This window comes from Mobula hypostoma, chromosome 1 (genome assembly GCF_963921235.1).
Source record: "Mobula hypostoma chromosome 1, sMobHyp1.1, whole genome shotgun sequence".
NCBI lineage: Eukaryota > Metazoa > Chordata > Chondrichthyes > Myliobatiformes > Myliobatidae > Mobula > Mobula hypostoma.
Window position 1 is genome coordinate 137,307,906 of NC_086097.1, and position 14,148 is coordinate 137,322,053.

The window sequence follows — 14,148 nt, forward strand, 5'->3', positions numbered from 1 at the left end:
CAATGCAAAGAAAAGAAAGGTTAGGAAGGAAGAGGCAATGTATGCATTAAATAATAAACAGGAGAGGTTCTGCAGGGCAGTCAACATTTTGGACTGAGTGCTGATGAAGGGACTTGGCTCAAAACGGTGACTGTGTATTCCCCTCCAAAGATGTTTTGTGTGACGTTTGCATTAAATATTGTTTGGGTGTCATCGCAGAGCCCCAGTGTGCTCAGATACAGATTTAAGCCCCTGCCTCTTCAGGCAGTGATCATGGGATTCAAATACGTGGCAGGGTACGCTATTGACAGGCAGAGACAAAACAAATGAATAAGCAGCTGCTCTTCACAAGTGCTGGCCGGTTTCAGAGCAGCATTGCTAAGGAATAAACATTGGGTTTCTTGCCAATCCATGCACTGGGAAAACACGAAAAGGAGAACTAATTTTGTTGGTACTGAGCCTTTAGCCAGTGAAGCTTATCCCTGGGAATCCTTTTACTCTGCCATTTCATCAAGCTTTCAGTTTTACAGGACGTTATTTTAATAATAACTTCATTGCACAGAAAAAAACTTGTTAATATCTGGTCTACTAGTAAACCTGTCAATCCAATTACCACCTCCACTTCAACAGGAACACGATAAAGATTAGAAAACAATCTCATCATATATTTGACATAATAACAACTGAAAACATGCTCTCTAGTCCATGTCTTCTGCTGTGATTTAACGTGATTGCATAATAGAACGTTGGGTTGTCGGCCCTTTGTTACTTCTTATATCGAGGTTTTGCAATTGTAAAAGACAGGTCACTGTCTTTTCGTGGATGAGAGATCAACGTTGTCCACTTCCCAGGGAGGAGTGGTAGTCAGCAAATAATGAATACTGAACAGAGTGAGCATCTCACCTGAGTGCCATTGGACCTGGAACTATTGTTTTAGTTCATTGACCAATCCTGCATTGTTATGGAAATTCTGACAGGCAATCCCTTCATGTCTGCCATCTCCAAAGGAAAGACAGATACTTCCCAACAGAAAGCTGAATAGCAAACATAGTTTCATCGCTGAGAATCAACATGGTGAGATGTTCATCTGTTCCTTCAGTTGTTCATTGTACTGGACCTCACCATACTTGTGCACGTGGCAATGAACTCAATTTGACTGCCACTGAAGTTCCTGTAGACATCTTCAAAAAACAGCTGCATTGAATCTACAGAAAGTTATTTACCCCAGTTGCCTCGTTTCTTTGTCTTTGTTTCACACAAGTCTCAAGATCCACTTCCAAGAAACGCCACTTTTAGAATTATGCCCTTGGCAATGATGAGACAGATAAACTGCATCAAATGAACATCTGTCTTGTCAAACTTCCAGTGTTTGCTGTAGCACCTAATTAGATCAAAACCGCATTCCATCAACCACCAAGTTACAGCTGAATGTGTACAGATGATCAACCAAGCAAGAGCAGTCAGCAGTCAGGAACTGACACTCGACAGAAAGCCTCCTAATTAAAAGGGAAATCACTTAAGATAATTTTTGCAATCAAATTTATTGGTCGGCGTTCTCAAAAGAGAGTGGAAATTTGACAATTCAGTATCCATGATTTTACAAAGCAGCAGTAATTCAAATGTCAGGTATTCACTCCGTGATAAATTGTCTAGCAAACCTGTCAGGAATGTATTGCCTGGTTTTAATGGATTACAATTCCCACAATCCATTCAATGCTGCCCCTTTCTATTTTTATTGTTTCTTGGAGAAGGAAAATGCAGTTGATTGTTTGAATTGTCTCACACCCAACTTTCTGTCCTACGTAAACTTGAGCTCCTCCATTTCATTATTATTCGAATAAATCCTATTTGTAACATTCAGTGAGGCTCCCAGTATGACAGCACTTTGATTTTAAGATTCCCTTCTTTGTTTTAAAATCCCTGATCTTGCTCTTCATATTTCTGAAATCTTTCCCATGCCTACAACCTTGCAAGGCACTTGCTTCAGTTTTAACCTTCTGCATAAACCCCATTTTAATCAATCCACCATCACCTGTTATAGCCCCTAACTTCTGGAACTCCCTTCCTAAAATTATTCTCTTTTCTCTCCTCCTCTAAACTACTTTGTAAACCTGTTTTATCTCTTACAGAGCTCATTGGTTTATTTCATCTGGTAATGCTCTGGTACAGCATCTTAGGCTGTTATTGCCATTAAAGGTCCTTGTTGAAGTGGATTCCACTGCGTTGCTTGTGAGTGTACAGGTGTTGGAGTCGAAGGTGTAGAACTTCCATTGAGAAACAGCAATCAGGACTGTGATCTGAACCTCTAATTACTGTATGTCCAAGCCAAAGAAATGAGGGCAAGTAACCAGACTGATAGCTTTAGGATTGCTGCACCGTCAGAGGTGACATCTTTCAATTGGGACGTAAAACTAAAGTTTCAAAGTTTCTCAGGTGAACATTGGTGACTGCTCAACGTTATTGCATCATCCTGACCCATAATTACCCCTCTATGATCTTATAAAAACAGATTATCTGGTCATTATCTCATAGAGGGAGTTTGTTTCCAACATCCAGTAGTGATTACACAGTATTTAAGCAATTGTAAGATGCAGAGTTTAGGGTAAGTGCTATAGAAATACAACTCCTTGCTTCCACGTAAATCCCTCCCCCCCCCCCACCACCCTCTGTCAATTACCCATCACCTTTCTTGGTGGGTTTGACTGGGGAGAAATCCTTCTTTTCAAAGGACCATCCTTCAGTTGCCCTCCTGGACAGGGCTCCCAGCATTGGCTTTCAAATTATGGCCTCACCTTGACTCCACCAAACAGTGGTAAGGTACATGGTTATTGCAATGATGCAGAACAATGCCAAACCTGCCCTTAGTGCTTATGCTTCCACAACCTGCAGTCTTGCCGGCTGGTGGCGTAATGGCATCAGCGCTGGACTTCGGGGAGGGAGGTCCCGAATTCGAATCCGGCCGGCTCCCTTGCATGCTCTCCATCCGTGCCTGGGTTGAGGGTCGTGCTAACAACTCAACCTCGTAAAAAAACCTGGAGAGGGATGTCAGTTTTCAGATCCCCAAGACATGCCGTACGATGAGCATACCAAAAGCTTGTCATGACGGTGCCCCAAAAACTCCACTAGTGCGCGCGCGTGCACACACACACACACACACACACACACACACACACACACACACACACACACACACACAACCTGCAGTCTCCTCTACCCTTGTAAAACATAAACAATTAAAAACCATGAAAGGAATACCTGGGCTGATGGAAAAGTAAACATATCTCCTTGCTGTATTGGCAGATTAAACGATTCAAGATTCTAAACTGCTTGTAATCATTAATGGAAATAAAATCTTATATCAGGTTCGAAAACACAATCCATCTCAACTCATCTACATAGACAATTCAGGAAGGCTCCTTCAGGCTCAAGATAATCTCAACTTCAGACTGTTGGAAGGCATTGATGAGTAAGTATGCCCTCAGTTTCATGCATCCAAGGCATTTTGCTGTTTCCCAAGGGTTACATATTTTTTACAGTTCCATTTAGTCTGTTAGTGACTAAGCAATAGTGACCAAACACAAAAAGGCATGACCTGGAATTCCACTGCATGTGAATGGGTGTGTTAGGTGGGCAAAGCAGTCCAAGACAATGAACCATTTGCGGTACGAATCAGAGTTTGATGATGTGTCACCTACTACAGAGTCCTGAGGCCAGCTTCAGTGGGAGCTGGGGGATACAAATGTCAGGACATCCTAATCACCCTATGCTACGGCCGGGGTTGGGTGGGGGTGGGGGAACGGTGGGAGGAGGATGAGACGAGACAATAGGGCATTCCAGCCCCACGGTACTGGGTTTGGGCTGGATCATGTCAGGTATGGCTTGAAGCAACACAAATGATCATTAACATTATTGTAAAAGTAAATTTCCATTCATGTAATTCTGAAAAAAACTTTATGCAATTAACTTCCTGGGCAGTGGGAATTGACCACACAAAAATATAAATGCTGTAGAGTTATAAATAATTAAGAACAGTTACTGCAATATAATCTTGTTTCTTACCATTTAAACCCAGCCACAACTCAGCAAGTTTGTTTCTATAGCATATTACTAAGCTGTCATTAAACCTCCAACCTGTGTCACTGGGATTTAGGCCATCTTCCCTTCCTCCTGATTCTTGACCCCTCTGTCTGGACAGCCTTTGATGTGCCTGAACACAGAAGGGTGTGGACAAGTGCTGGTAAATGCAACTAGTGTGGTTGAATACTTGTTGACTGGCATGAACAAGTGGGCCATAGCACCTGCTTCTGTGCCACATGACACAATAATGCTCCAGTAATTTTGAGAACCAAAGTAGGTGCTCAATGGGATGTACGTGCATGAATTTTGCTGTTCAGAGACTGAAGGGCCAAAGGGCCTATTCATGCGCTGCATAATACTATGACTTCTGTTCCTATGTTCCAGTCTAAACAGGCAACAAGGAGCCTTAAATTCATACTTTACTTTACTTTATTGTCCCCAAACAATTGATACTAGAGCGTACAATCATCACAGTGATATTTGATTCTGCGCTTTGCGCTCCCTGGATTACAAATCAATAGTAAATATTAAAAATTTAAATTATAAATCATAAATAGAAAATAGAAAAGGGGAAGTAAGGTAATGCAAAAAAAAAACCGAGAGGCAGGCGCAGGTATTTGAATTGATTCCCATCTTTCTGCATTATCTCGCCATCCATTCCTTTTTGCAGTAAATTTTTTGTACATTCCCTTTATTCCTGTGTAATCACTCACTGCCATTTTAAAATTCACTGATGTGCGATACTCGACAAATTATGCACTCCGATGAGAATGCAGTGCACAGTACATTTGCATTTTGCAATGCGCACCTATGCATTCCTGTGTTAATGCGGTAAGCAGTGCTGACCAGACGCAGTGTTCGACATGGTGTGGAGCCCTGCAGTTAATCTGTCAATTGCACTGCTGAGCGTGCTGATGCGACGCAGCACGTATGGAGGCCGATATGCAGCTGGAACTGCAGAGGTTTAGTATTCAGTAGGATTTTATTGGTTTATGTAACTCCATCACACAGCTGGTTTGTTTATTGCGGGCTGAGGTTGCTGGGCAGCTTGGAAAGACATTTTTGGGATACTGAGGTAAGAAGAAGCAGATTCATTTGCCCATGTTCCTGGATGAACTTGACTAAATATACTCTGATGTATAAAACCAGCCATTCAAACTGGTTCATGCTAGGATTCCACCAGCAGCAGCAGAGTCGTTTAAACAGATCTTCTTTCAGTACGATGAGCTTTCTACCCAAACTGGCTTGAATTCACTCAGACTTTTACCTGAGCCATCTACAACTGACAAAACTAGGGAAGCAAACGCATTCGAATAACTTTAACTCATGCACCAGGTTCTTCCCACACTGCTGTCTAACACCATTCTGCGGGTGCCTTTGTCACATCTCCTGTGGTAATACTCGACAATCAGCCGAGGCAATCAGAGCTCATTACTATGAACATCCATAGTCTCCCCATGCTCATTTAAACATATTACCCGAGTTACCCCATTCTACCATTGGCTGAGGTACACTGCTGTCTCAGCAAGACCCTCAGTAATGAAATCTCTGTCACAGTGTGGAGTTCTGATACTCACCCACTAGTTCATGACTAAATGTTCCCCGTTTAGGGCTGATACATTCAGGTATATATACTTTATCAAATTGACAAGTAATGAAAATTGGGAAATGTCCATGAAGTTTATTTTTATATAACATAGTACAGTATAGTCTATGCTCCAAATATGCTCCTCTTCTGTGGACAAGCCAATTCTGGATCTACACAGCCAAGTTTCCATGGCTCCCATGCCTCATGACGCCTGAGATGAGTCTACCAATGGGGAACCCTGTCAAATGCCTAACTAAAATCCATATACACCACATCCACCACATAAACCATCATCAATTTGTTTTGACACCTCCTTGAAAAACTCAGTCAGGCTCATGAGGCACGGCCTGCTTCTCACAAAGCCATGCTGACTAACCCTAGCAAGACTATGCTTTTCAAACGGCTTGTAAATCCCGTCTCTAAGAATACTGTTCATTGCTTTGCCCACCACTGAAGTAAGAATCACTGATCTATAATTCCCAAGACTATCCCCTTTAGCTTTCTTGAACAACAGAGCAACATTTGCTATCATCCAATCATCTGCTGGCCAGTGAGGACATGAAGATCACTGTCAGCACCCTAGCAATTTCTTCCCTCACTTCCTGTTGTAACCAGTGCTATATCCTCTCAAGCCCTGGGGCCTTACCTTTACAAATGTTTTTCTGAAGCTCCAGCAATGCCCTTTCTTAACCTCAACATGCTCTAGCACATTAGCCTGTAATACGCTGACCTCACATTCACAAGTGTTTTTTTCCTCAATCCTTTATAAAAACTTGTAGTATTTTTATTTTTGTCTCTTTCATACTTTTCTTTCTACTTATCAGCCGTATCCTTCCCTTTACTTCTGTTTCTGTGCTATGAGGATACTTCAGTCTGATTGGCTGTGGAGCTCTATACAGATCCCAGATCCTTAGAGCGTGCGGTATGCTAAAATAACATTCTAATCATTGCCAGCTGCAGCAGCAAATGGGTGGGAAGTTGTCAGCACAATGAACAGTGAGTTCCATTCCTTTGGTTTCCATCACAAAAACTCAGCTATGAACTGAGGAGGGGAAGGTGAAAGATCATGTACAACATAAACACTGGTGAGGGCCACAGGAGTCAAGGGGCCTGTTTCCATCACAAACCAGAGAAAATCTGCAGATGCTGCAAGTCGAAGCAACACACACAAAATGCTGGAGGAACTCAGCACGATGAAGGGTCTTGGCCCAAATCGTCAACTGTACTCTTTTCCATAGATGTTGCCTGACCTGCTGAGTTCCTCCAGCATTAGGCCTGTTTCCATGTCCCAGATTCAATCTTATATAAAATCAAATGCTTGAAGTGGCTGTTAAAGTTGTACTCTTGTGGTTTTGTTTTGAACTACTGTCTTAAACAGAATAGTCTAATGACTTTTATCCTCCAGAGCAGTGTCAAAAATACTTGGAAGATACTTGAGCAAACGGCTCTCAGCTTATTCAAGGAAGACATTTGTTGCAGCATTTTAAAGGCAGAAAGAGAGGCAAAGATGTTTAGGGAAAGAATTCTAGAGCATAGGACCAGGATAACAGACAGAGTAAAGGAAATATGGTAGAATTTGAGAAGCAAAATGCTCTTTAAGTATTATGGAAGTGGGAATAATTTCAATGATACGTCACATTGGGAAATTAAAAAAGAAAGATGAAGAACTTTCAATGCATTGCCAGGAAAGGAACCAGTTAGGTAAAAATAATTTGGAGTAAATTTGGATATAGGCATAAGTGTTTAGGAATGAGATGAGGTTTGAGATTTAGAGATTAATGAGGTCAGCTTGTCACTGAACACCCCAACAGACTTCTATATATGTGTTGATAAAGGTCTCTTGACTAGTTGGATCATGGTGTGATTCAGCAATTCAAATAGTCAGGAGTGTAGGAAGCAGCAGAAAGCAATAGACTCTGTCCAATACAACATGGGCATTCCACCATTGGTAGTAGGTATCCACAAGAGGCCCTGCCACAAGAAGGCAACATGCATCGGCAAAGATTCCTCTCCCCCACCCCTGGGCCATGCCTCCTGTTTGTAACAACCATCAGGTGGGAGGCCTGAAGTTCCATACCACCAGATTCAAGAACAACTATTTCCCTTCAACCATTTTGGGCTTTGAACCAACCGCACAACCATAGACAATATAGGAACACTATGTCCACTTTACACTATAACAGACATTTCATTGCTTTAATTGTACTATTTCTTGTAAAAATTGTCATCAATTTACCCTCAAGTTTTTCTTGGGAATGCTGCTTATTTGATGCCATGGGCCTGCGATGCTGCTACAAGTAAATACTCATTGCACCTGTGCATATTTGTACTTGTTCATATGACAATAAAGTCGACTTTGACCTTGAAGTTTATGGAGAAAGTTGATCTAAGGCAGTTTTCACCCTTCCTTTAATTCTGACATTCCTTCCTTCTGTAGGTTTCCTGCACGTGTGGTCAAACTCTTACGGTCTGGATGCTTACGGAGCAGATTGTTGAGATCGCTGAGTACGGACAGGGAGTTCTGGGACAGCCACAACGGGGTCAAAGGACTGAAAAAGTTGGTTCAGGTCATAGAAAAAAGGGCTCAGCTACTGCTCAACTACATTCAGGAGAAAGACATCAAATTAGTTCATGACTAATGAAAGACAATGTGTCTGTAATGATGCATTGCTCCAGTTTGAAAACTGGAGCTGGGAAGTTAAACTTAGGAATTAGTTGATTAATTCTTATTTTCCACACGTGATGGGATTCCTGCTATGAATAGAGTCAAATTCGCCATCCCAGGCTTGCTGAAAATTTGCCTCAATGCACATGACTGCACTGACTGCTCACCAAGTTTTCTCCAAGGCATGCGGCAGGAAAAGACATTTCCCTCGCAGAGCTAAGTACTGCAGATGCTGGAAATCTGGTGTGAAAACAGAGAATGTATAAATGTTCAGCCGTTCTGAGAGGACGTTCACTCCGCTGCTTTTGTTTAACCCCGCTCACCTTCGCCCAGCTCTCCATTGTTTGGGCTTGGCAGCTGAGTCTTCATCTCAAGTAGGGATGGAGGTTTGGGTCAGGGCGAAAGGCAGTAAAAGCAAACAGGCTGAGCCAGTCAAAGATTGTAATTAAAATTTGCTGTTGATTTTGAAATTTCTGCGAACTACATTAAACTAATTGCTCTGTGAATGATTTCCAGATAGGAATTAAAAATTTACAGTGGCATCTCCTGCAACACAAACCCCCTGTGCTTCAACATCAAGCTTCCAAAACTGCCCAGTCATTCACTGGTTGCGTTTGGTGTGGGGATTCATAGGTGATGCACCAAGGATATTGTAGCAGGCAAAAGAAAAAACAAGCTGCTGAATGAATGCAGTGGGTCAGGCAACATCTGTGGAAGGATATGGACAGGAGACGGGTGTTATATTTGTTCTTAATAAAGACAAACAGTGTGGGTTATAACTGACACATTTATTTACAGGGTACTCCAGTCATGGCTTCAGCTCGACACGAGTGCGTGCAATCAGCTCACTGGCATTACTTCAGGTTCGGGGTCAACCGCTCCCATTGCACACTGGGAACTGAAGTTCTTTATTACGTACACACACAATGACACAAGCAGTTTGCTGGGAGGTAATACTGGAGACAACAAAATGCTGCCAAATGATGGAATCTGATTGGAAAGGAAGGTGAACCATGGAACCTGTTAACCATCTAACCTTTCAGTCAGATGAAGTGCCTTGGCCCAAAATATTAACTGTTTTGTTTTAGATACATCCTGAGCACAGCTCGGTCCACCTAATTTCATATTATTTTGATATATTAGAGGTGTAAGCATACCTGACTGCCTGGTTTAGGTGCACAATCTGCCTTACATAAAGCTTCAAAGCCTCCTGCCTTATGCTGTAAAGTAATCCTGTAAATTAGGCTGAGCAGATGCTGAGTGGGGAAGGGGAAACAGTGGAGGGTGCGGGGTGTAACACTGAATCAGGATCGCGGGTCTGGCAATCGAGACAGAAAACACTGACTGCGAATACTGTAAGTATATCAATCATTTATTTACAAACAGTAGAAATTCAACCAAACATTCATGTTTCCCAAGTTACAGACACTACAGAGCTGAATATTCAACAAACATAGTTAAAAGCACATGCAGGGCATACCTTCCCAAAGGTTATGTTCGGCATGCCTTAGACAAAGGAGAAGAGCAAGCCCCTTCCTCCTGCTACTTTATACCTGGGACATTTGAAACTGGACACCAGGAGGCCAACCAATGGGAAAAGCAGCTGCAGTTTCTAAACTAACCAATCACAATGTAAGCAGCTTTTGACGAGCAGAATAAGCCACACCCCCACAGGACACTGGGGTTGGTAGGAAAGCCCCCCTGCTTCAACACCGAGGCTGCTGTCATCTTGCAACACCAGAAGGACTGAATCTGGTTGCCCCTAAAATGTCAGTTACATCAATACTGTACCAACAGCACCTCTTGGGGATTACCTGCCATGCTACAGAAGAAAACTAATGCAGATGTTGCAAAACTTAAGTAAAAACTGAAAAAGAAAGAAAATAATGCAAAGAAATAATAAACACTGAGGTAAAAACCAAAAATCCTGGAAAGATTCAGCAGCATCAGGTAGGATCTGTGGAGAGAGAAACAGAATTAATGTTTCAAACTAATAGCTTATCATCAGAAATGGGGACTGTTTTACGAATTTTAGGACTTTTGACAGGAAAAGCTGGCAGAAGGTCGGCAGGGCAGTTTGAGGGTGCATCTCCCAGTTTTGCTGTCTGTGGACAATCCCTCTATGACATTTAAGGCTTTGGGCATGTTGGGAGCTATGTGGCCTCAAAGGATAAGTGTGACTACTGAACCAACACGCAGACCATACTTACATCATGGGTTGTCTTTGAGCATGATTAGTGCCATTGTAAACACACAGAACAGCATTATACCTTCCAAATGGGCACGTTAAAGTTTTCCAGACTCAACGCTGAATTCTGTCATTTCTAAAGCATTTCTATCTCAAATTTCCAGCACTTAAATGTCTCCTCATCAGAGACACTACCTCATAATTTTTTTTCTTTCCTTTTTTTGCACTATTTTTTTTATATCTACTTATTGTAATTTATAGTTTTTATTATTATGTATATTGCAATGTAATGCTGCCGCAAAACAAGAAATTTCACGGCATGTGCCAGTGATTCTCATTCCCTATCCCCTGAAGTGCAGGGAATTGAATAGCAACAAAGATCCTATAGTGAAGGGACATTCACAGGTGAGGAAAAAGGATCTTTGCAGATCTTTTAAAGTCTGTTGTCGGTGTGGTCTCATTCCCTTTCCATCTCACAGTCAAGTGCGAGTGTGAAAATGGATTGCATGCAAGGGAACCGACCACCTCATTTTGTTGTTCATCACATCGGGAACACCGTTACTTTCAACCCATAATGCAAGGGAAACACAGGTCCACAGGACACAAGGTCAAGGGAAGACATTATTCTGTCAGCCCATTTGAGACTGTGGGGCCAGCGGCTGATGTTTCCTTCAGGTTTTATTTGTCAGAGTGTTTTAAATATAAATCGTAAATAGATTTTGAAGGGCTTTTCTGACTCTCTCTCTCTCTCTCTCTCTCTCTCTCTCTCTCTCTCTCTCTCTCTCTCTCTCTCTCTCTCTCTCCCCCTCCCCCTCTGTTTTGGTTCTTTATCTACTGTATATGTGGCCATAGTTTCACTTCATCATCATCATCATCAGGTGCCATGCCCAGTTTGAGCTTTGACTGCCATGGCCCACACACTCCTGTTTCGGGTCAAGTGGATCAATTCATTGGTATTCATTTCCAATTCTCTGGCTGCTGTCTCCATCATCATTTGTCTGTGTCTTCCTCTTGCTTTCTTCCCTTCAATCGTTCCCATAATTACAGTGCATTCTAACTCCTCTTTCCTAATCACATGTCCAATGAAGTCACGTTGCCTTTTCATGATCTCATACATTATTTCTCTTTTCGTGCTTGCTCTGTTCATGACATCCTAGTTAGATATTCATTTTGTCCATGATATTCTTCGCATCCGCCTCAAAGACCACATCTCTGCTGCTTCAATTCATTTCCTCACGTTACTAGATATTGTCCAACATTCTGAGCCATATAATATAACTGGATATACGTAACATTTCAGTACTCTGAGGTGGGTTGTCATGCCTAGTTTAGTATTGGTCAGTATACTCTTCATTCTCGTAAAGGTGTCTTTTGCCATCCCTATTCTTCTTTTGATGTCCATGTCGCACCTGCCATCTGATGTCACCCAGCTTCCTAAGTAGCAAAAGTTCTGTACTTGTTTTATGTCTTCCCCGTTTATTCTCAGCCTGCTTTTTGGATATCACCACACATTCTGTCTTTTTGCAACTGATAGATCGATTCATTTTTGCACTTTCTTCAACAACTATATCAATTAAGTATTGTAGCTCTTCCTCCGTACTTGCAATTAACACAGTGTCATCCGCATATCTAAAACTATTGATGTTTCACTTCACCCTCTCTAAATTATGCTGCCTCCTCACCCATTTAATTCTCAATCCTCCAGACCACTTGATCAGGGAGGCACACCCTTTGTCTTTCAACAAAGTCTCAGATTCCCTTGGAAGAACAAATATCAACCAACTAGCCACAAAAAATAATTAAAACCTAATTGTGCAAGGATAAGTCTAAATAAAGGCAATTGATGTTAGATATGTTGCCAGAATGCTGACACTGCACATTTAGACCGCTGAAATCTAATTGCGGGTTTGGATCTGATCTGTATATCAGACTCAATCACATTATTTGAAAGGTTTTGATTTTCTCATGTTGAACTCTTACAGGGTAAAGGGATGGTACAGAAAGGAGCATTAGCTTCCAATGGATGCTACCTGATCTGTTAATCGTTTCCAGCATTTTCTACTTTTCCAACAAAATCATGCTTTAAGCTGCAGAGGTGGGGAAGGTGGAGAGAACTACAGGAATGTCTATGATTGTAAAGACCAACTTGATGTTGGTGCTGGCAGCCAACGAGTCACGAGACCTCATTACTGACAGATGGTCTGCTTGGAGGACATGTAAATAGAGGAAGATGATTGAGAGGAGAAAAATGCTGTAATTATGTGATAGAGACATAATCTTGGCTAGAAATGTAGAACAAAAGGGAACATTGGAAATGCACTGCAAAGTAAGGCAGTGTATGTGACAGTGGAAAATAAAAGCTACAATTATCAGTTGTGACTTTTCTTTAGAACTGGCCAGTTCTGACAGAAGCTGGAAAGGCGCGTTATCAGAAATTGATGAATTCAATATTGAGTTCTAATAACGGTAACGTGCCTGGAGACACAGTGAGGTGTATCCAGATCACATTATGTTTCTCTGAAACGGTGTAAAAGGCCAAAGCACGGAGGCCAGAGTGGGAGGGGATGGAAAATTAAGACAACTCCTGTCACCCATATGGACAGGACAGAGGAAGCCTGTTGAGCAGCCACATGATTTCTATCTGGTTTCTCCAGCATAGATTTACCTACACTGGAAGTAGTAGGCTAAATGGAAAAGACTAATGGAACCATAGCTCACAGGAAGGAATGTTTGCGTCCCTGGTTGGTGGGAAGTGAAGAGGTAAACAAGCAGACGTATCTACCGTGGTGCATGGGAGGGAGCTGTGAGGAGGGGCTGAGAGGGTGGGGGTGTGGTAGAGGTTGGCTGACGTGGAGCAGTGAACTATCACTCCAGAACACTGAAAGCAGAGTGAGAAGGAAAATGTATTTGGTGCTGGCATCTCATTGAAGAGGTGTAAACGATAGTGAACAATCACCTGAATGATCATAGTGACAGCATTAACATTTGCAACTCCTACTTCAGCTAGTGGCTTAATCGAGGGGATGATAGCCCCCCTGGCCTGGCCAAACCTAAGAAATCTCATTTGGGTGGATGCTGTGCGGTGTTCCCTGTTACAAATCAGTAACCTGAAATAACAAACAGTACACAATATGCGATTAAACGATTGAGCTTTATAATTCTTAATTTGACTACATGATTAGTAAAGAAACAAAAAAAGAAAAAGGGCCCATTCTCATGAAACAGTCTAATGCGCAGCATTGGAGCTCACTGATAAGTCTGTTTGTCCACCATCGATCTCCTCCAATCGTCACTGACCTTCGGACCCTCACCCCAAGTCCACCCCGTCCGGTGGTCTACTAACTCTCCATTTGTGTCTTCTCTCCTCATCTCTCCCCGGAAAAGACCATGAATTCCCGGCTCCCAGACACACAAGAAAGAACAACATCCTGCTCATTGGCTAACATGCCCCATTATCTCTAGTCATAACCCACACATCGCTGCTACAAAGAAACCATTACCCCAGCAGTGGAACATTACCAAGAAGCCGTTACATTAGCAATAAAACCTTGCAGCGTGTTACACATTCAAGGTTTGATGGTCAGACAGTATCGTGTTCGCAATAATTTTTTATTTATTCATCTATGGGATGTGGGTGTCACCAGCTAAGCC

General features: G+C 42.2%; 1 protein-coding gene across 3 annotated transcripts in view; it reads left to right on the plus strand.

The window, feature by feature from the left end:
• Window positions 1–8,804, plus strand: part of gask1a (golgi associated kinase 1A) — a 34,968-nt gene extending 26,164 nt beyond the window's left edge. For all 3 annotated transcript variants that reach the window (XM_063038435.1, XM_063038501.1, XM_063038559.1), the window contains exons 4-5: window positions 3,342–3,445; window positions 8,082–8,804. In XM_063038435.1, the coding sequence (XP_062894505.1) occupies window positions 3,342–3,445; window positions 8,082–8,283 (306 nt within the window). In that variant the 3' untranslated portion in view covers window positions 8,284–8,804. The remainder of the gene's footprint in view (window positions 1–3,341; window positions 3,446–8,081) is intronic.
• The last annotated feature ends 5,344 nt before the right edge of the window (window positions 8,805–14,148 follow it).